At 37.5% G+C, this 23991-nt stretch overlaps 1 protein-coding gene across 1 annotated transcript; it reads right to left on the reverse strand.

The window, feature by feature from the left end:
• Positions 1-3718: 3718 nt before the first annotated feature.
• LOC116222934 (GTPase IMAP family member 7-like) lies at positions 3719-4762 on the reverse strand. Its single transcript, XM_031578236.2, has one exon. It carries the CDS (start codon positions 4760-4762, stop codon positions 3719-3721), a length of 1044 nt encoding a protein of 347 aa, XP_031434096.2.
• Positions 4763-23991: the final 19229 nt, after the last annotated feature.

Here is a 23991-nt window from a genome sequence, read left to right on the forward strand (position 1 = left end):
TGCGAATACATTTCTTTATTATTTATCCTCTTGGTCTTTCACTCAAAATATTCACAAAAATCTTACCTTTTCATTGAAGTAAAATTATTGAAAGAAAAAAAAAATGTTGACATTAAATAAATATTATTCTCCAAAACAGGTGTGCCACAATTATTGGCACCCCTTAATTTAATGTTTTGTGCAGCCTCCCTTTGCCAAGATAACAGCTCTGAGTCTTCTCCTATAATGCGTGATGAGGTTGGTGAACACATGGCACGGGATCTGAGACCATTCCTACATACAGTATCTCTCCAGATCCTTCAGATACTGAGGTCAACGCTTGTAGACAGCTTCAGCTCATCCCACAGATTTTCTATGGGGTTTAGGTCGGGGGACTGTGATGAAAAAACCTTTATTCTGTGGTCGGTGAACCATTTGTGTGTTGATTTTGAGGTGTGCTTCGGATCATTGTCCTTCTGGAAGGTCCAACCACGGCCCATTTTAAGCTTCTTGGAGGGGGCTGTTAGGTTTTCATTTAATATCTGCTGGTATTTGACGGAGTCCATGATACCACGTATCCTAACAAGATGTCCAGGGCCTTTGGAAGAAAAACAGCCCCACAACATCAAAGATCTGCCACCATACTTCACAATGGGTATGAGGTACTTTTCTGTATGGCTATCTTTCTGTCTACGCCAAACCCACCTTTGATGTTTGTTGCCAAAAAGCTTTATTTTGGTCTCATCTGACCATTTAACTCTGTCCCATTGAAAGTCTGACTTACATTTGACAAACTTTAGGCGCTGTAGTTTATTGTTGATTGACAGCAGAGGCTTTTTTCTGGCAACCCTCCCAAACAACTTGTGGTGATGTAGGTGGCATCTAATGGTGGTTTTGGAGACTTTCTGACCCCAAGACTCAACTAACCTCTGTAATTCTCCAGCTGTGATCCTTGGAGATTCCTTTGCCACTCGAACCATCCTCCTCACGGTGCGTGGGGTCAATTTACAGACAGGTCCTCTTCCAGGCTGATTCCTTACATCTCCTGTCGCTTTGAACTTCTTAACTATTGCCCTGATTGTGGAAATGGGTATTTCCAACTGTTTACATATTTTCTTTAATCCTTTTCCAGATTTCTGCAGCTCAACAACTTTTTGCCGCACTTCGACACTATGTTCTTTTGTCTTTCCCATATTGATGGGTATTTGGCCTGTGTCACCTTATATTTATACCCCAGTGAAACAGGAAGTCATGGTTGACCACTACCATGAGTTCCTAATCAAACAGGTGAACTTAAAAATTTAAAACATGACTGGTAATATACTTCAGTTAGATTTTAATTATAAGATTTTCTAGGGGTGCCAATAATTGTGGCACCCATGTTTTGGAGAAACATTTTTTATTTAATGTCAAAAAATAATTCAATAATTTTACTTCAATGAAAAGGTAAGATTTTTCTGAATATTTTGAGTGAAAGACCAAGAGGATAAACAGCAAAGACACATTTTTTCATAGCCTGTTTAGCCCATATTCACTAAGGGTGCCAATAATTGTGGAGGCCACTGTATGTATAAATAACTCTATATATTTAATTAAGTATTAATGTATTAATTATCTATCTATCTACTTATATATACATATACTGTATATAGGTATATATACATCACATCATTATGAGGCATTGTGAATATTTTATAACCCTTCATGAATGTGTTTATAATGCTTTGTGAATACTGGTTTTAAGTAAAGTGTTTCCAAACAAACTTTTGGATGCTTATTTGAATATTCATGAGGACACGTGTTTCGCAAATTTCATTCAATAAATATTAAATAAAAACACACTAAAATAGACACAAAAACATACCTAGAGACTTCTGTGCTATTTGCTGCATTCTGCTATTATTATAAATGGTTACCAATTCGGCCATGTGTTTAGATAATTGATGTTGAATGGTGAAATATAAATAGATGATTGGTGAATAGTAGAACTGTTATGTATAGACATTTACAGCCCTTCCGACAGCTTCCCTTTACTGCCCCAAAAGCTTTTTAAAATAGTGCTAATAATTGGTGCTTGTTTAATTTGTCTGATATTCAGTTCTGTCTTTTATATCTCCTTACAACATAAGGGATATATGCTTTCATAGCCTAGTGATGTGATTGTCAGAAAGAATAAGACTGTCTGTGTCTTCTGTAGACGTCACGTACAGGCTGCCACCAGTGGCATAGTGTCTCTGCAGTACTGGATTTGAGTGACATACCGTGTGCACACAGATTAGACTACAACTAGACTAGTCAAATTATTTGATATTTGAAATGAAAGGCTTGTGTCGGGGTCAATAATGGCTCAGTCTAATCAGCACTTCTGTGTTGGACAGGGCTGTCCAGGGTGGGGCACCACAAACGAAGTTATAACGGTGGTCCCCCTCCAAACCCCAATTATTGCAATTATTGGGGTTGTATATAACAGAATTGATATATAGAATGAACAACCCCTAATCAGAAAAAGCCGTTATGTTAAATTAAAATTAAAACTGTAAACAGTGATTTGTAGATCCTCTTGGACCTGTATTACATTGAAAACAATACAACAGCACATTATTTTATTCCGACACTGAAAACGATGCTTTTCAAAAAATTATTTGCTTTTTAAGGGTTGAACAGGACCGTATAGATGCCTTTCCCTTCTGTTCAGTGCAGAAGAAACCTTGCTTCCTTTTGCTTTGACAATGTTCCCCAACTCTGAGGAGTCTTTTTTCCAGCAGGACAATGCTCCATGCCACACAGCTAGGTCAGTGAAGGTGTGGATGAAGGACCACCACATCAGGACCCTGTCATGGCTAGCCCAATCTCCAGACCTGAAATAAAAGCTGTGGAATGTGATCAAGAGGAAGATGGAAGGTCACAAGCCATCAAACAAAGCCGAGCTGATTAAATTTTTGCCACAGGAGTAGTATAAAGTCACCCAACGGCAATGTTATGGTGGAGAGCATGCCAAGACACATGAAAGCTGTGATTGTAAATCAAGGTTATTCCACCAAATATTGATTTCTGAACTCTTCCTAAGTTAAAGCATTAGTATTGTGTTGTTTTAAAATGAATATGAACTTGTTTTCTTTGCATTATTCGAGATCTGAAAACACTGCATCTTTTTTGCTATTTTGACCAATTGTAATTTTTCTGCAAATAAATGCTCTAAAAGACAATATTTGTATTTGAAATTTGGTAGAAATGTTGTCAGTAGTTTATAGAATGAAACAAAAATGTTCATTTTACTCAAACACATACCAATAAATAGTAAAACCAGATCATTTTGAAGTGGTCTCTTAATTTTTTCCGCGGCTGTATATATATATATATTAATATTACTACATAACAGTCCTTAAAATAAAAGGGCAAGTCAATGTTTGTTTACACATGGAAATCAATTTCAGGTTATTCAACTCCTTTATTGTGATCTTCATCGACTGGAGTTGTACTCCCTCTCACAAAAACAAATTGCAGTTTTGCATATAGAAATCAGACACGTATCTTCACACATAGAAAAGCAAAGTCATGTGCAGTTCACCCTTTCCCCCTTTCTTAAACATACAGGTCCTAAATTGGCAAACATAACATTTAGAAATGGACAAAACAACACAGACTAATATATATGTATAACTTAGTCACTGACAGACTATTATTCCCCATCTTCACTAAACAGTAATACAGTATTAGACCTAGTATTTCATGCAGTAAATTATGCGATTGTGCAGGAAGGTTGGGTGTCTTTCCCGGCTTTCATTTTTCTTTCCTGTGACTGAGCCAATTCAGAAGCTTGATTTATCTCTGCCTCTTTCCTTACATTCTCACAGAAATGCATTTCTTCATATACAGCGTCTTCTGCTTCATCTCCCATGGGCACTGGAATACTGGGTAAAGGCTGACCCACGCTAGACTGTGGTTGCTGTATCTGATATCTTACTGTCTCACCAGATGTACCCCTGTCATCCTGCACTTCCCTCTGGTTTTGCTCTGACTCAGTGGTTAGTTCTTCATACAGGTTATCATATAGAACAACATATACAGGTTCTGATTCCCCATATGCTTCCTCATAATGTATGTCTTTAGGTATGTTATAGTATATGCTAGCCGGCAATTCCTTTGGATTTTGCATCATGAGTCTCTTATCTTTGGCTCTTATCTGCCTTTCTGTCTCCTCAAACATGGCTGTGGTGTAGAAGCTTCCTCCATTTTGCCGAATCATCATGTCAACCTTCTTAAGCAGAGAGTTGACTTGGCGTTGAATGTCCTTGCCTTTATTGTTGAAGACATGGTATCTGCCTCCACATTCCTCAATCAGCCCTTTCAGCCCAGCATGGTCTTGCTGAATGTACTGCTCAATACTTAAGCCCTCTTCCTCCAGAAAATCACCTCTGGTGAAGCACACAATGATGTACCTCTTGGCTTCCTCTCCAAATATCTCCTGGATTATCTTCACCGTCTCTTTCTCCTCTTGGGTGAAGCGTCCCACAGAGAGCAGCAGCAGGAATACATGGGGCCCAGGTGATAAGAGGCTGATGCATCTTCTAGCCTCTTCCTGGATCGTCTGGGCTGGTATAGCAGTATCAAAAAGCCCTGGAGTGTCAATGACGTGCACTTCTCTAGAACTGATCACTCCTGCCCTCTTCTCGCATTTAGATGTCACTGAGGATGCAACAGCTGAAACCTTAAATTCATATCTCCCAAGAATGGAATTTCCTGTTGCACTTTTTCCAACACCTGCCTTCCCAATGAGGACCATCCGTAAACTCTCTATAAAACAGAGGCAGAAATGAATATGAAATGCCAGTAGAAGCCACATTTTTTGTCAGTTGTAGTTGCAGTTTCAGTTATATAATGAATTTACAACTATAACAGATCAGATACAGTGAACACACTCCCAAAACAAATCAGACTTGTCCACCGGCACAACCAACACACACACACACACACAAACAGAAACAATTGGTGAAGTTGAAGTATATAATATTGTCAATCAAAAATTGTGAAAATAAATCATTAATGGATGAATGACTAAATGGTAGACAAAAAAACTTTGACAAACACTATGTGACTGTCAACATCATGAAAATTAACAGGATATAAAGGGAATCTTTCAGGGAGAAATACAAATTTTATAATTTGTTGCAATTAATGCTTATGTGTCATGAGTTGATGGTGTTTCCACTTGAGAAAGATGAGCCATCTAGCTAGTACAGTTCTGAACACTATGACATGTTGTGCTGAGGTCAGGACCTGAAGGGATCCCCCAAAATGGCAGTCAGGGGGTTGGGGTGAGTAGAAGTCCAGAACCTGTCCTTTTTGACACATATCGCTCATATATGTCAAATTACGCTGGGGACATGTCTGCACCACTTTTTGGAATTACCCCTTTCGTCAACACAACCTTCCACAACTGAAAATAAAATCTCACTACAATGAATAGATAGCTTCTCAAACAAAGTGCTTAATCACCAGTGGAAAGACGATAATTGACACACGAGAATGAAAGTTGTGTGTAACATTAGTCTATGTTTGCCGTGTAGTGATGGCTGTAGTATTAGCAATGTCTTCCAATTATAATTTTGAGAAATGTTCAATGAGGAAAGACATTTCTCCACAAAATAATCTATAATGCAACACCTGTCTAAAAGCTTGATAAGGGAAAAACTTACCAGCCCCACTTGCTTTTTGTAACGCCATACCTGAAAATCAGAATTTAAAAAAAAAAATTCAAAAAGATTTTAGATAACACATTCTGACTCAATAAATGTAAGATTTTACATCACCTGCACTTGACCAGTTACACCAACTATTGAACGAGCCCAACAGTGCATACACCGTGTTCTCCAGATCATTGTTGGATACTGCTTTTAAGGTTTTCTTAGAGAAAATTAAGTGATTCATTAATTTACAATCAATCAATTGTTTATATAGTTTTTCTACTACCATCACATCTAATCTAAAATAGTTCAGCATCTCAGAACCTTCTAATGTTTTGCTCATGTATCTAATTTTACTTTTTAAATAAATGCACTTTTTTGTATAAACCAATTACATTTTGATTGAATGTTTTTGCCTCAGCAACCAGGACTGGTCTAAAGTTTCACTCCAGTTTTATATATGGGCCATTCTACCGAATTGGTGCAAAGTCAGGTTGGAAATATTTTGAAAAATGTTATGTTTTATTCCCAAAACTTTGTCCGTATATATATTGTACCATATCTAAAGTACACATGTCTAGTAAATGAACCGTCAATTTTTATATTGTATTTTCAGAATGGGTTGGAATGTTTTTCCTCTCCCAAAAATTGTCACTACCGAAACATAGTAATAAACTATAGGAAAAACTTATTATTATTAACCTGTTCAGAGGGTATTTTTACAAATATTTCTTGAAGGTTTTCACAATGAAATCAATAAAAATGAATTTTTTACCAGTTCAATTTATACAATTCATCAAAATCTAAGTGCAATATTTCTTTGTAAAATGCAAAATATTGATCATATTGATTCCAGAGTTGATGATTGATGAAATTGAGCATACATTAAACCAATCAGTATCATAACATTTTAGTTGATAACTCAATAGACTTTATTTTTTACAAAACATCCAGTGTTTCGGTAGTGACAGCACTGTTTCGGTAGTGACCACAGTATTTTGTTTGCAAGGTTGTATCATATTTCCTCAACCTTATTGCTTAATCTTAACTCATACCATGCTTTAGGTTGGGAATATTAAAAACAGAAATGTTTTGTGCTTTTGCTGTCTTTTCCTCCATGATTTTCTGACCTTCTTTTGCTCCCTGTTGGATAAATCACTGATACATTTCAACTTTCCTTCTTCCTTTCGTTTCTTATTTATTTCTCTTTCCTTCCTTAAATATTCTTGGTGTTTCACTGGGTCATCCCTCACTCTTTGTTGGTATTCTCTCAGCCTCTCTGCTCCACTTTTTCCTTTTGGCATTTTGGTGTCTTATGATTCTTTCTCTCCTGAACAATTTCAGATAGAAATCAGCATTATCTACATCTTTACCATTTAGTCCACATAACACATTTATTTCAAAATGATGGGATTGAACTACTTACCATTCCATTTTGTCACTACCGAAACGATCATGTCACTACCGAAACTTTACCATATGTTTTGGTAGTGACTGTTTCGGTAGTGACTGTTTCGGTAGTGACAATTCTAGCTAAATTTAAGCATAAATAAATAATTCTAGCAAGCACATGGCTAGCAAACAAATCTTTGAAGAGGTGTACACACAAACAAACATAATACTTTGCATAAAACCCCAAAAAGTTTACTTAATTGAAGAAAAAAAGGTGTTCGGTAGTGACAATTCTTAAGGTTACACACTGATTTTCAGACTTTGGAACACATTTATATTAGTGCTGTCAGTTTAACGCGTTATTAACGGCGTTAACGCAAACCCATTTTAACGCCGTTAATTTTTTTATCGCGAGATTAACGCGATCTTTTTATTAATTTTGTTTTTTTTAGATTAACGTTCTTTTTGGCCTTGCAAACTGTGTAGTAGGCTAACGTTACGGTTTAAATGAATGGTGAGCGCGATACGGCGAATTGGATGATAAAAAGCTTCTGAATGGAAAGTTTACTTTTAAAAGTTGTGTTGTGCAAAAGAAGCGAGCTTCACTGTTGTCTGAAAATGGCAGGCAGCTGGCTGAAAGCAAAGAAGTAGTAGGCTTACCTTTTATTGGTAACCTAACTGTTACGGTTCATTGTTTCTGAAATAAGAGGCCTGACTGCTATGTTCCCAGCCAACTTGAAAAAAAGAAAATATTAAGCCATGGTTTAACTGCACTATAGGCTGAGTCCTTGTTTACCTGAAATGTGCACTTCATAATTTTATTTTGTACCGCCCTGTTTGGCAATAAAATAAAACATTTGCTTAAAGCAAGCCAATCCACTTTTCCATGTTGATAAGGGCATTAAAATAAAAATAAAATGATGGAAAAAATAAATAAACGAAGGGACATTTAGAATAGATACAAATTTGCGATTAATTGCGATTAATTTTGAGTTAACTATGACATAAATGCATAAATATTTTAATCGTTTGACAGCACTAATTTATATCAAAAGTTTGGGATCTAGCTACTTACCATTCAGCCATGAGGGACAGGGATGCAGTATCACTGCCTGGTTATAAATGCAGGGGTGTGGCTAAAGAACAGGCTCAGCCAATAGACTAAAACTCCTGTGTTTCGGTAGTGACATGAAAACTATGGACATGATTTTTTGAGTATAGTTTTTTTTTTTTTTAATTAAACCCACAATAAATCTAAATCTTCCAAGTTCTGTTTAAACTTAATCATAAAGATCTTTGAAATAAGATGCACTCGTCATTATTAGTACTGCCTGATATGTGTAGTATGATACATTCCAGAGATTACAATGAGGGCCAGTGAGTACAGAGCTGTGTGCAAATCTCACTCCCTTATACTAGTGACAATAGTGGCAATGTGTTGTAGCCTACTTGCTGGCACATGTGCAAAGCTCCTATGCTTAAGATTGTAGGTTCAAATCCAGTGTAGGAATGTATGTCCAACCTGGAGTATGTCAGCCATATCTTGACTATTGCACCACAAAGTCCCAGATCTCTGATTAAACTATTACACCATTGTAAACCTGATAATGTGATTTACACTCTTGCAAGCCAACACAATCAGTTGTGTTCTTGTGAAGTCAAAATTCTTGCCACAGACCAAAGACTGCTGGCTGTCTATCTATGTTTTCACATATCCCCTGTATCTTTCTCAGGTTGTACAAGCAATAGATAGACTTACACCTCTCCTGGCGTGAGCAACTGCTGGCCAGTGGTAGTTCATAGTAGTCTGTCACCTGACTTCCATCCTCTCTGTGCAATGTGTGATATCTATTTCTGAGGGGAGCCAGTAAACCGTCTTTCACTGATCTATCGATAAAAGTGCCTCCCTTCTTATCGTCACCATGAGTGAAAATAACCATTGGAAAGATTAAAGCTCTTTCTCCAAATGCTTCCTGTATCATGCTCAACACTCCACTTTTAAGTCCAAGTCGTCTTGGCTGGATAATTAATAAAAAGGCATGAGGCCCTGGAGCTAAGAAGGACCTGATGGCTGTAATCTCTCTCTGCAGCTCCTTCTGTGCTAGTTGGGAGCCAAACAGGTCTGGGGTATCGGTCCCATGCACAGGGATGCTATTGACTTCCCCCTTTCATTTGAAGTTCAGAACAAATCCCAGATGAGAAAACTTTCATGAATGCCAAATTTGTTCCTAAAACACCGGAAGTGGAGTTCAGAAGAAATTCTTTATTAAATTCTTCTTAACTGCGTTCGAGAATGAGGCCCATTGATCCCAACTTATTTGACCACTGGCTAATAAGTGGAAAGGTGACCTGTATATACAGTATATATATCATCATAGCCTTGGGGGGGCTTCAGTAACTGGCTTCAGTAACAAGTATTGCATAATTGCAAGACAACAGTCAAATATTTCACAGGTTTCTATACATAAGTACTTCCTGTTATTCCCTGCTAATCAGTCAATACAAATGTTCAGGACTAAATTAGTTCTTAACACACAGGAAGTTTTGTTACCATTTCAAATACATCTACCACAGCTAAGTGGAGTGGTCCACTTTTTGTCAGCCTTTTGAAATACTGGCAACATTCATGTAGCTTTTTATTCACTGACCTTACCTTTTTCAGAGAGTAGTTGGAGCATTATGTGTGTAAGGAATTTTACATTGCATCTTTACGACCCTTGCAACTCAAACATTATCTCGTTTCCCATAAAGATAGAAGAAAGAACTCTCCATCATCACCTGAATGTTTTATTTAAGAGCTGTGTGCAGGGTACAAAGTGCATCAAAAATAAATCCATAAAAAGTAAATTGAAATAGACATAATATAAGATGTCCTCAGATGTGTATATAGGTTATCCATGCAATTTTCCATTTTTCACGTTATTTAAGAATGTTCTTGCTGGGTATTTAACGGAAAGTGGCAAAGTTGTGATTGGAGTGTTTCTGTATACAGAGCTCCCACACGCATTCTTGTGTGTAGCCATATCTGTGCCAGGTATGCTGGATTTTTGACCCTGCTTTCTATTGTTGCTAGTATTATTAGGCCTACAGTTTTATGTTTTATTCTTCACCTAGCTTTGTCATTGTGGTTCGAACACTGGGACACTGTAAACGCTATTTGAATTTGTATTGTATTTGCTTATCCCTGGCATTACAATATTTTGTTCGTATTAGATGCACACGGTGCAGATTGACTAAACTGCAGATTTGACGACTCTTTAAGTCGAATGTGAGACAAATATTGCAATATAGGGCGAAACTAACAAATACTGCAATATAGGGCGAAACTAAGTAGGTTAACACACAAACGTTGTAGATGTAGCTCTTTTTTGTGTAAAGGGCTGGATATAATGCTAACTGGATATACATTTTTTAAACTAATGTTACTCCTCACTGTAGTATAGCTCTTAAGTTTGAATTTGCTTCATTTGTAGTTGGAGACAGTGGGCTCGGGTCTCACCAGTAGGATTTATACGCTCTCAGTGATACTGACTCAAGTGACCCAAAGGACTCATTAACCAGGATCTGTTCAGTGAGTGACTCAGTCCGTAAACTCGAGTCGAGTTTGCCATTTCTAGACAGCACTGCAGTTCCTTCAGTGACTGGTGTGTGTGAAGGATAGATACCACAGGCCCTTTCTTCCTGCTGCTGTCAGAATTTACTACACCGCTCCCAATCGACCACACAGACCAATGCTGATAATTCACTCATGTGCAGTATCACTGTAGAATGTTTACTAAACTGTGCACTGTCTGTTTTTTTACTTATCCATGCTCCCTGCTATTGCTCTATCCCCTCTGCTGCTGGAGAACTGCACATTTGTGGGAAATGTAATAAAGGATTATCTTATCTTAATTATGTCAGTGCAAGTCCTTTTGTCATGGTTTGTAACCAAAACAGTCAAACTTAGTCATGTTGTCAAAATAAAATATATATAGCGTTGAAGTGAATTCCTTATTTCCAAATGTGCTTTTTACTGTATCTTTTCTTCTCAGTAATTTATCACCATACCGGATAATTACATGTCTCCAACTAACTGAAAATTATTTTCTAACTATTCATCACTTATTTTTGTCACTATTTATGTCACTGACTATTCAAGAAGGCCTATTTTAAGGATATCGTAGCAGGATCCAGAAAATCACTAAAGAGAAAGTAGAGTAATACACTAATCAAACCTGCTGAGAAATAATGGGACAATCTTGCAAGCCAAATAAATCCTTTGAGAATCAAGTAATGTTATCGAATCATGATGGTTATAGACACTTCACCAAGTAAAATATATAGAACAGTAATCAGCATTCTTCTGAGTCCACAAAATTCCCTAACATTTTTTTCTTGTGAAGAACGTTTACTTGAAAGTTAATTTTGTATTTGCAAAGTTCAAAAGAATGAAAAATTGCTTTTATGATGTGCACCAGTGATTAGATAATGTGGAAGTTGAGCAAATAGTTTTGAGAATTTTTGATCTAAGAAACATACCAAAGTGACTAAGAAAAACTCTACTTACAAGGTGCACAGTCTGCTTGACAGAAATCCAAGTCTCTATTCATAGTAAATACTCGATGTTTTATATTTAACACTGAATGACATTTATCTGACTATCCTAAAATAATCCTAAGTAAAAAAAGAACAAATTATATATTATTTATATATTTATTTTCATTTTATTTTGGTGCAAAATGTACAAAAATGATGGGCATTTAGTTTTCTGTCATTTATGAATATCAATATTGAACTGAATATTATGCACCTGGTAATGACATTAAATATAAGTTCAACACAATGGATTGGACTAACCTCTCAGCATTCCTTCTTCCTCTTGAATCTTGTCTCTGTTTAAACATCACTGTGTGTTCAAGTTCAGTTTATGACCTAACGCTTACAGGTAAAGTAGGAACACCCCATGTGCCGGTGTGCCAGGCAAGTCAATCCAACAGTCTCAGAGAGAATGACATGATATGATCTATACACATGATATGAGTGACTGACTACCCCCTTACATAATCCAAATTTGTTATCAGTTTTATTCTTCCTCTACTGGATAAAAAGGGCCCTTATTGTTTGTATGGTTAAAATTTAAATCCTCAAATCTTTTTAACCATCACTGAATCACTCCATCATAAAACTCTGTCCTTGCAGTAAAAGGAGAGTTAGGAACAGCAGCAAGTGACTGTGGGGGAACTTTGACCAGAAACTACTGAGGTAGCGATAGTTCTCTCAAACTCAACTTGTTATCACAGTATGGACTCTGATCTCCCATCCCCATCGGCGACCACACCTGGACAAAGGTGATCCCAAAAACACACCTTGAAATTGGTTAAACCATACATAATGTTTCTATTGTACTATGATTTACTAGTCAACTGAATGTCTGTCTATCATTCTTAGAGGTCATGGAGCACTCAACAAACCTGTAAACGCATCACTCAACTACTGAATTAGGGGTTACCAAAGTCACAGAGAAAAAATAACTGCTGAATAACTAGAGAAAATAGCAGAATATGTTGCACTCTACTTACACTGCAAAAATTGAAATCTTAGTAAGATGAAATATCTTAAATCAAGGCAATATATGCTTGTTTTTTGTCTGACAAGATATTTCTTCTTAACAGGCATTTTTTATGATAGAGCATTTCACTTGCTTCAAGCGTGTCAGTCCTTATTTATCTTAATAAGGTATTGGATAGTATGTTTTATGTCCACAACAAGCAAGTGGAAAAGACTGTTAAAGGAGAGTCATAGTTGATGAAAGTAGTTTGGGAGGGAAAAAAGCACGTCATTAGTTTCCCTTCGTACTGTTTGAACTGTTCTAAATTGGAATGAAAAGTTACTGTGATGGACATATCACCATTTTATGGGTTTCTCAACTGGGTGGGTAGCACCTGATATTACTGCTTGAATTGTCCACGTGTCCCGTCGTAGTGAACTTGAGCCTTGATTACATTAGCGCAAATGTGAAGCAATGGAACAGACAGATGAGAACAGGTCAGTCCAAATGTTGAATATTATTTGAAAATTGTGCACACTTACACATTTAGTAAATAATAATGGACTGTAGATGCAAATATTCTGTTTCATGAATGACTTGCTGCTTTATCTTATTATGCTTTATTTCGCCACTTTTGGACCAGAATTGTTAAAAGTTTCACAAAACAACCTAATGTAAATGCAAGTATGGTATTACTGTTAAATATTTATCGGTTGTAGATTAAGATGGTTATTTATGGTATGAGATATTATCAACGAGGACATTTTGTAAAACTTACTTTTAGCATTCACTGCAAAAAAATGTAATCTTAGTAAGATGAAATATCTTAAATCAAGGCAATATATGCTTGTTTTTTGTCTGCCAAGATATTGTTTCTTACCAAGAATTTTTTATGTTAGAGCATTTCACTTGCTTCAAGCGTGTCAGTCCTTATTTATCTTAATAAGGTATTATAACTTGTTACTGAGATTTAATTACTGGTTCTAAGCAAGTTAATGCTTGAAACTAATTTGATCACCACTGATAAGTACAACACTGCTTTGTTAAAGTCGGAATCAAGACAAATGTACTTGTTTTTAGTCTGGCCACACTAGTTTTTAGATATATTTGGGTTCTTTTTTTAAAAGTCTTGATAAGTCAAATTGTCCTGTTCTGTTGGCAGATCATTTTGCTTATTTTAAGTAATACAACCCCCATTTTATTGTGTTGCATTACTTTAAGAGTGGATTTAAGGTCTTATTAAAAATAGTGTAGTTATTTGTTCATATATTTACATGTAAACACTGAAAGGAAATGTATTTGGAGCAGCACCTTACATATTTTTATGGAGAGTGTTGGCGTCTGTTCCCTCACATGATTACATATAAATGTATCTTGACAAACTAATGAACCAAATGGTTTTCATACATTGGAGTCCAAAAGTCTGAGACCACTAGCAAAAATGCGCCTCTTTTCCAATTGAATACAAAATAATTAGTGCTGTCAAACGATTAAAATATTGAATCGCGATTAATCGCATTTATGTCATAGTTAACTAAAAATTTATCGCGATTAATCGCAAATTTTATCTTATTTTTTCCATCATTTTATTTTTATTTTAATGCCCTTATCAACATGGAAAAGTGGATTGGCTTGCTTTATGCAAATGTTTTATTTGATTGAAAACCAACATTGCCAAACAGGGCGGTACAAAATAAAATAATAAAGTGCACATATCAGGTAAACAAGGACTCAGCCTGTAGTGCAGTTAAACCACGGCTTAATATTTTCTTTTTTTCAAGTTTGCTGGGAACATAGCAGTCAGGCCTCTTATTTCAGAAACAATGAACCGTAACAGTTAGGTTACCAATAAAAGGTAAGCCTACTACTTCTTTGCTTTTAAAAGTAAACTTTCCATTCAGAAGCTTTTTATCATCCATTTCGCCGTATCGCGCTCACCATTCACTCAAACCGTAACGTTAGCCTACTACACAGTTTGTGAGGCCAAAAAGAACGTTATTCTTAAAAAAATAAAAAAATAATAATAATAAAATCGCGTTAATCGCGCGATAAAAAAATTAACGGCGTTAAAATGGGTTTGCGTTAACGCCGTTAATAACGCGTTAAACTGACAGCACTAAAAATAATAAACTATAAATTATAATAATAGCTTAGCAATTTAAGGGGAAAGTTGAATGTTTGAAAAATGTAAATGAATGTCATACTATCTTAGTCTTTCACATGCCCCCTTTTGCTTGACAGCATAAAGCTCCACAAGTTTCTGCAAAACCTGATGACCCATGATAGTGCAGCATGATTTTATAATGTTCCTAAGAGATTCCTGTTATGTCATGGGATACTCAGCTTTCTCAGTCTTCAAGTGGTCCCATAAACATTCTATAGAGTGTGGGAGTGATCCTTGTCATGGAGTGAAATACAATTTTTCCCAGTTCCGCTATGAGAAAACGACTGAGGTTTTAGAAAATGTACAAATGGTAGTCAAATAACTGTAGTTGTTTCTGTCACTTTTGAAACTAAATTTTGGAAGTAGAGGCGGGTGTTTGGGCGGTGGTGGGGTGGTTAGTTTATGATACAGAGGGTTGATCACGAGCTTGCAGTTGTGTCATGGCTGGTTTCTTCAAGTCAATTTCATGTTCTCATATTACAGACCTTTACCCGCAATAAAAGAGAGAAACCGTTTCAAAATACTTTCCCATGTTAATGTTTTGCTAAGCTATGTGTGTTGCATGTGGATTAAATATCAACCAATAGGCTTTGTTTTCTGAACTGACCTGAACAAATAGGTTGATCCGTCGCATATGCTGCCCTCTTGAGTCGCAACTTTAGCATGAAGTTGTTTCAGGAAACTAATCCGACTCTCCACTTTCGCACAACTACTATCTCGGACATATTCCTCTCTTTCATTTATTCCAAATATTCATAAGACATCGTGACCATATAGATATGCAAGAAGAAATGTATCTACGTGTGTTTTATTAAGACATGTTTACAATGATGCAACATTTCAGTCCTTAACCTATAGCCAAAGTAACACGCCTTGTAATTATGCAATAGACTCACTAGTTATGTTCATTGCTTGAAAAGAAAAGATGCACAACAATCTTTCATCTGGGGAACATTTTGCTGCAAAGTCCATCAATCCATGAATGAATTTTCAATTGATAGCATAGCAAGTGTATTTAACCTCTGTTGTCCCATGGTATTGTGTGTAAATGTCTTAATCTTTTTCAACTTTGAAAAGTTTCTCTCTGTGGTCACTGGCATAGCGATTATGATTTTTAGCAGTGAAACCTTTTTTCTCTTGAACCACTCTAGATTGAAGGAGCAGTTTCTGTCCTTTCCAGAGTGAATGATGTTGGCTGGTGTGGTCCCAAACATTTAATCCAAATATTTGGCTCTAACGAAAAGGTACTTAATTTAACTTTTATTGTTGTACTCATTTGTACTTCTCTTCCAATTATTTTTCTTCTTTTATGATGTAGTGCAGGGGTTTTCAACCGAGGGTCCGCAACGACATTGCAGGGGGTCCGCGGCATGAGCCTATGTTGAGTAGTTCACCATTGACTTTTTTTATCTTTATAAATATACCTGAGCCTGTAGACATATTTATGTCAATCTAAATAGTCGGAATAGCCAAGGCGCATTGCCAAAAATACTGATGTATCTAGCGACGAAATTACACTGACAAATGCTATAGGCAGAATACAGGGAGGGAGGGGGCGTGGCAGCGGCGGTTAGTTGTCTACCCTGATAATTTCACATATTTAAGTGTTATAGGCAGAATATGTGTGCGGGGGGAGGGGGCGTGGCAGCGGCGGTTACAAACATGAAAAGAAGGGTACGGGACTATAAAATGCTTTGAGAATCACTGGCACATCAGTGGGCCGCGGATTACTTTCTAGTCAGAATGGTGGTCCATGGGACAAAACCAGCTGAATACCCCTGATGTAGTGGATGATGATAGCCTGCATCAGTTTCCTCTAATCGGTCCAAATCATCCAAAGTGTTTTCACACTGCACACAAACCAAACCATGGTTCAGTTTGATCTGGGCCGAGATCATCTCTTTTGGTCTGACCAAATATTGGTCCTTTGGTGGAATGACTCTTTAGTCAGGCTGATTTGGCTTGTTATATTTCTGAGCCTGCCTCTCACCCTCTTCTCCCTAGAAACTAAAGTGCATTTACAGCACAGGGACTGAGCATGAACACCTGAGTTTTTGTTGTTGTAGAGAAGCTACAGAAGTGTAGGAAGAATTCTGCTGAATTCTATAAAAAAGTGTGTGTATTAATTATACACATTAAATGCAGGAAATTGACAAGTCTTTCACAATTTAAGAAACAAAACAATGTCATGTTTCGAATATACACAAATATATCTGTCTTTAAATGTATTTGTGAATATGCCTTTGTTAATCTGTAAGGTCGTGCCTTGATGGAAAATAAAATGGAAGAATTTCTATATGCCAATGTAGAGGAAACATGTGAGTATTATTATCTCTCTCCTACCATAGATATCCCCTCTCTGCTTGTTTTATTGCTTTCCAACAGCTTCTGTTACAGTGTACACACTCAAAACTTGTCCTTTACACCATACCTGAAATCCTTGGGGTTTTGTTTGTAGTGCCCATTACCCCTGATCTGGCGAAAACTTTGAGGGAATTCCTAATAATTATTTACAAAGGAAGATGAAATAATGCTCAGTAATGATCTCTGTTCCAAAAATCCATGTGAAGAATCTCATAGTGATGATTTTGAGGTTATCCATTGAAATTGATAAATGACGAATAAGAACGATGATTTGTGATTATGATTGTGATAGTGATTATCCCTTTAAATTTATAAAAGGAGGGAATGTTAGAATTCATTTTGAAACACTGTTCATGATTTAAGGGTATATTAATCAAGTGCCTTGTATTAATAATTACCTTGTATTAATCATGTGCTTATGTAAGCAGGAACATGGCTGGGTGAGCTCAGAGATGATGAGAAGGGTCAAATTGTGCTTATTCGACCCTGTGTAAAACTGACATCCTTGTATTTCACAAAGCGCAGTTGGGATGACACAAAGGGACTTTAAGTCGAGCCTGGCTATTCTTGCTGACATTAAAAACATTCCCATTTACAACACATACAATAGCATGAACACCTGGGTTTTTGTTGTTGTTGTAGAGGAGCTACAGACGTATGAGGATCATTTTGCTGAATTAAAAAAAAAAAAAGTGTGATGGATTATAATCAAGGACTAAACCTTTAATTAAATGCAGGAAATAGACAAGTCTTTCACGATTTAAGAAGCAAAACAATGTCATGTTTCGAATATACACAAATATATGCCTACAGTCTTTCAATTAATCTGTGCATATGCCTTTGTTAATCTGTAAGGTCTCGCCTTGACGGAAGATACAATGGAAGTATCTCATGAATTTAAGTATACACTGAAAAAATGTGAGTATTATTAGCTCACGCCTACCATAGATATTCCCTCTCTGCTTGTTTTATTGCATTCCAACAGCTTCTGTTACAGTGTACACACTCAAAACTTGTCCTTTACACCATACCTGAAATCCTTGGGGTTTTGTTTGTAGTGCCCATTACCCCTGATCTGATATAAGGCAAAGGCCTTATTTCTTTTCTAAGGATGGACTCAACTACTCAACTACTTCTTTTTGGCAGTACATTGGATGATGAACTGAATTAAATAAATGACATTAAGGGCTCATAGTGTGGGTGTAACTTACTAAACCTGTACTAAAGATTCCCCTATCTAAATATATTAAAAAACAAATACTATGAATATAATTGTTTGTTTATTTTACTTGAAATAGTGAGGAAATAATGTCAAATTAATAAGCACAAATAGATTTTACAGGTATAACAAAAGAATAATGCTTTGAGTGTTCATTGCAACATTTATCACAATGTCTACACTTTTAAAGCCCAGAGGGATTGTTGACTGAGCACTTGATTGACGCGCTTACTCTTTGAATGTAAATAACGTTCCAACTTTGCGTTCCACTTCTTAGTTATGATATTTTATTTCTCACAATAAAATCCAATCAATAAAAGGTGTCCATACATCCAAACATGCATCCTAATTCACACGATTTACAGAACTTTGGTGACACAATGAAGCGGTCAAAAAGCTATGTGTGCTCTCCCTCCGTCAAGCAACACCTCACACCTGCATGAACTTTCCTACCTATATTGTGTGAGCCCAATTAAGGTAGAGCGCCATCTAGTGTCCCAAACAAGGTTAAAACATGAACCCAAATGGCTCCTACACTATGTGGGTTCTAAAAAAGTATATAAAACTGTCAATCAAATGTAATACATAACATGTAAATAAAAATAGGGTTTGCATGGAGAGCAGTGAAAATGGATTATGGGCTACTTTTTGTTGGGCCTCTCGCTGACCATTTGTCTACTGCTCAGCATAATGGTGCATTCCATTTGAACTGGGAAGTCGGAATTTCCCTGTTCCCAGTCAGAGATTTTAACTGGAACGCATCCTGAAGGTGGATTTCTGAGTTGGCCCCGTTCAGATAGTCTTTTTTTGCCTAGGAAGGTTCTTAACTGAGTGAAATCACCTGGAAGTATCTAAGTGACAGCCATGATAAGAGCTGGTTGAATTCTCTAACTGCTTAGGAAAGGTAGCTTGATGATGTCATACTCATAATTCTAGTCAGAATATGAGTCTGATACTGCTCCATTGGGCTGTGATTATGGGGCGTATTTCAACCGAACCAGGGAAAAAAATGCCTCTTCACTCAATTGGATATACCTAGAACCAATCAGAGCAACGTAGTATGACCATAACGTAGACCATCGGGGCCAGCTGATACATTAAACTTTTACCGGATCCCGTAGGAAGGACGGCAAAAACATCTTTTCGATCGACAAATGCCTTGATCACTCTTTCGAAATGAATGTGCTGTCAATGTCTTCTAAAACAGACTTGAATCTCCACATTTCAGCTCTCCAACGGCAGCCATGTTTGTTGAAAACGAATTCAACCCAAACGCTCTTAGGTGACCTGGTTGATTACATTACGGTTGATTATCTGTCCATCATCTTATAAAGCCCGCCCTGACAATTGGATTGGTCCGAACACATTTTTGTAAGGAGATAGTTTCTCCCCAACGGAGCAGTGCCAGACTGAACTTCCAGACCTCAAATGTTGTGGGCGGGGCTAAGTTCCTCTGGTACCCAGGCTATAGGAAAGGTGCTTCAGCGCTTCTTTTTGTATTAGCATAGGGTACACAGGACCATACTTTATGAAAGGAAAGGAGATAGTACTACCCCACAATTCCTTGCGGCAGCAGCATCAACTCAATCAACAACCGATCAACGTGACCCACGTCAATAACTAGCGCCTTCACATAATTAGTAACCTACTGTACAGTGCAGTAAAGTGCAGTCGGATTCTCTTAGCTCTGCACTTGTCTTTTCCTAAGTCCTTGAATTCTACTACATATCTTTGCATGACCTCATGAGATTTTCTATCAAGGTCAATGAAAAGTGTCTAGAAAAAGATGATAGGATGGATTATCTGACTGCAGTCTCGAAAGTCAGACAAACCTCACCAACCCCAATTCAAAATAAAAGATGGCTCCCCCTGACAGTGTGAAAGCTGTGGCAGTATACTTTGGGTGTGTTCCATGGGTGTGTTTGAAAAATCTTAAGAGGAAGATAACTGTCTTACTACCTTGATGTCTCGTCAAGACAGGTGTCTGGTGTGAGATATTTTTACGGCTGAAGATATCTAAAAAAAAGTTGTTTTCGAACAGTCATTTAAGATAGCTTGTACGATAACGCTGAAAGAACGTTAGGCTATCTAACACAGATGATTTTAAGGTATCTTATTAACCCAGAAGAGACGGAATAACAGATTACGAACAGTCCTTCCTTCTCTTCTTTAAAAGAAGGAAGGTAGTAAGACAGCATTTTAAGAGTTTTCGAACTCAGCCTTAGATAGCTGTCTTGATCCTTGATCTCTCGTTGGACAGGTGTCTGACGAGACATGTCTTTTCAGGGAAAGGTATCTCAAAAAAGCGTTGGTACGCTGAAAGAACGTTGGGCTATCTAACGTAGGCTAACGTGCTAATGTTAGAAAAGTTGGCTGACTGGTGCCTCGCAAATCACATCAACCATTATTGCTGGTTACAATAACAGTGTTATCAGATAGTACAGTGTCTATTTCTCGGTAACTTTTGAAAAATCTAATCGAGAAAACGCCAAAAGATGTACATTTACATACAAAACATGGCCGTCAGCGGAGTTTGTTCCGCTATCTTTGTTTACAATTTGCAGTTGCTGGAGGGAGCTGGCGCACAGATTTATGGGTAATAGGCAGCATTTAGGCTGCATCGATGCATCCTTGAAAAATGACCGTCACACGGACGATTTCAAGGTATCTTATAAACCCGGGAGAGACAGAATAACAGTTTTCGAACAGTCCCTCTTTCTCTACTCTAAGAGAAGGAAGGACGTAAGACAGCATTTTAAGAGTTTTCGAACAGAGCCTACATTAGCACTTCTGCCTTAATTGTGAGAGGTCCTCCCATGACTGGTACGCATTTTGAACGCTCGATTACCCCCTTGCCTGTAATATGCAAGGGGTAGCACAGCTTCCACACTACCTGAAAGGGCAGTGGTAGCGCCTGACCATCTCTCCAATGCAAGAGAGCCAATGTTTAATAAATGTGTAAATGTTCGATTTTGAAATGTTGCTCATGTCTCCCTTTTGTGTCCAGCATCTGTGTGTCATCTTGTATTGCCTGTGTTTTAGTCCCTGTGTTAGTTAGTGTACTTTGTTATGTTGAAGTTAGACCTGCCAGTGTGATATCAGTAGGGTTGGGTACCGAGAACCGGTACCAATATGGAACCGGTTCCAATACAACCGGTACCTACCCGGACCGAAATGCAACGCAGATTTCGGTGCTTCATTTTGGTGCCTGAGACAATTGACACGTCGCTAGGCAGATTCCGCGGGGCACATGTAAAACTGCCCCAGCTCCCAATGTAAACTTTGTCCTGTGTCGCTCACGCTCATTGGTGTTTTCATAGCAACAGTCTTATGACAGTGAAGAGCAGGCAGCATTTCACAGAGCAAGCACAAACAGAACTAGCCATCAACCTTTTTACAGAGAAAATACCGAAAGGTAAACGGTCAAAAGTGTTGCACAAGTTTCGCACAAAAAGATTCAAACATCCCGACGTGCAGCAAATGCAACAAAACAATTGCGTGAAAAGAGGGGAGAGAAGGCAAGAGTCAACGGCAGATCAGCAACCGAAGACTGAAAAATAAACGGAGATGACGGCTAAACTACCTATCGCAACGACCCGTATTAACACCCGAGACCTATAAACGCCCTCACGCGGGTAAATGTTACTTAATATTGATTTCTGTATCAACCAGGATAACGGATTTTAAACACCATACGCTCCTACCCAAAAGGGGTATTTAACTTATATGTGTGCAAAAAATTGCAGTTGTACAGCGTTATTTAGTGTACTAGACAGCGATTTATTTCTGTGTGTACAAACCCTCATCGAACAAACTGTTTCAGTTGAAATCCAAACAAGTTACCAGTCCTAATCTAGACACCCACCGCTACTGAAATATGTAAGATTGATTGATTAAATATTTTTCGATCTATAAATGTTTTTAACTGTTAGTCACTTTTTTAATAGCTGGGGCGTTAATAGGTATCTTTACGATACGGTAGTCTCTTAAAGGGGCAGTACACATTTTCTCGTACTCAGGGCCTCATTTACTAACATTGCGACCGCAGCTTAATCTGCGCCTTTGCCAAACCGCAAATAACGCACGGTATTTTGCATCCTATTTATCAAACAAGAACATTGCGCCTAACACCGCCCATTAGTGTTATTTAGCGCTCCGCTAAAATAGGGAACTAAGAGCCTACGTGTTCCACCATGGATGATGAGCTAAAATTAAAATTAGAGCTTTTGGTTCACGAGGTTACAGCAAACTAACCCAGGTAAATATAGAAACTCATAAATATTTCTCCGTTTAGCCCTTCCATCCACATTAAAAGTTGTGATCACTTTGAATTCAAGACTGTCTTTTATTGGTGAGCTGATTTTGGGAAATTCAACTTTTCAGCGAACATTGAGTTTCTGGGTTGCTATGGTTACCCCTCAGGGTGCCTGTGCAGCTTCATATTAACGAGTTTATGTTCACAAGTTCATATTCACACATATTAACATGAGTTAATCACACACAGGCAACTGCAAATTGTTAATATGGTTCCCTAAGCTAGAGATAGCTAGGATAGTTATTAGCCAGGTTAACTGCTCCATAGCATCCCGTTAAATAGTCTGGTAGGAATACACGACACCCCTTACTTTAAAACGGCGCATTCCAACACTGAAAATCAGGCTTTTCAAAAATGCTGCCCTAGCAGTAAACCATACAATGACCGGCAATTCTGGGTAAAGCGTGGCCGAGCAGCTAGCTGGTGGGACAATTTTGTATATGCCTATATTAAATGATATATCAAATATAAACATTTAAAAAAAATAAAATTTCTGATGTTCGTATTTTTCAAATTTCTCGCAGGCACATAGTTTTCATTTAGCAGCTGATATGTCATGCTGAAACACCTCTTGTTTCGTTACTAATAGGGTACATAATTAGGTGCATTTTACGCATCTCCTCCCATCTCTTTGCGACGAACACCCACTTTCCCTTATACACTCCCAGCAGCGGTAATCTAAAGTGCGCCACCTTTGATAAATACGGTTTTAGGTTTTTACCCGCTATTTTACGCCTGAAACAGGCGCAATCCTGTTAGTAAATGAGGCCCTCAGTGTGTTCAAGTAAGCTTTCTGGGGCCCAGTTGCTAAGGGTGACCCATGGTCCAGCCATACAATATAAGCCATGATAACCTAATTTAGTTTTGCACCAAAATACTCATCATTACTTTTCAACATTGTATTTATTTATTGTAGCTTTACTGAAATAGGTAGTGTTGCAGGGTGTGAAAAAAGTTTGAAATGTTTAAACCTTTACATCACATGATATTAGCTTTTTGAACATTATTCACAAGGTGCTGCCTCTCCAAAAAAAAAAAAGAGTCATAATATGCTAGCATCATGTGCTAATTCGTAATGTTTGACGGAGCGGTTATTGAGCTATTGCCCAAAAAGTGCTTTGAGCCTACCTCACTTCAGGGGACTACAGCACGAAGGGACACACACCTTATATTCCATATCAGCCATGTGGGGCTACAATCACGGCAAGTATAATGAAGATCAGCGAAGCCTATGAAAATGTGTTTATTATAAACACTGCTCTGCAGCAGCAGTCATAATTAGTAACTTTGCTGTATTGGTTGACATTCTACTTTATTCATGTTCGTAAAGAACAAACCAAAATA

This window comes from Clupea harengus, chromosome 2, assembly GCF_900700415.2.
Source record: "Clupea harengus chromosome 2, Ch_v2.0.2, whole genome shotgun sequence".
Lineage (NCBI taxonomy): Eukaryota > Metazoa > Chordata > Actinopteri > Clupeiformes > Clupeidae > Clupea > Clupea harengus.

Coding starts and splice junctions, on each gene's coding strand:
- LOC116222934 (XM_031578236.2), bottom strand. CDS start 4,762: ATGGTCCTCATTGGGAAGGCAGGTGTTGGAAAAAGTGCAACAGGAAAT.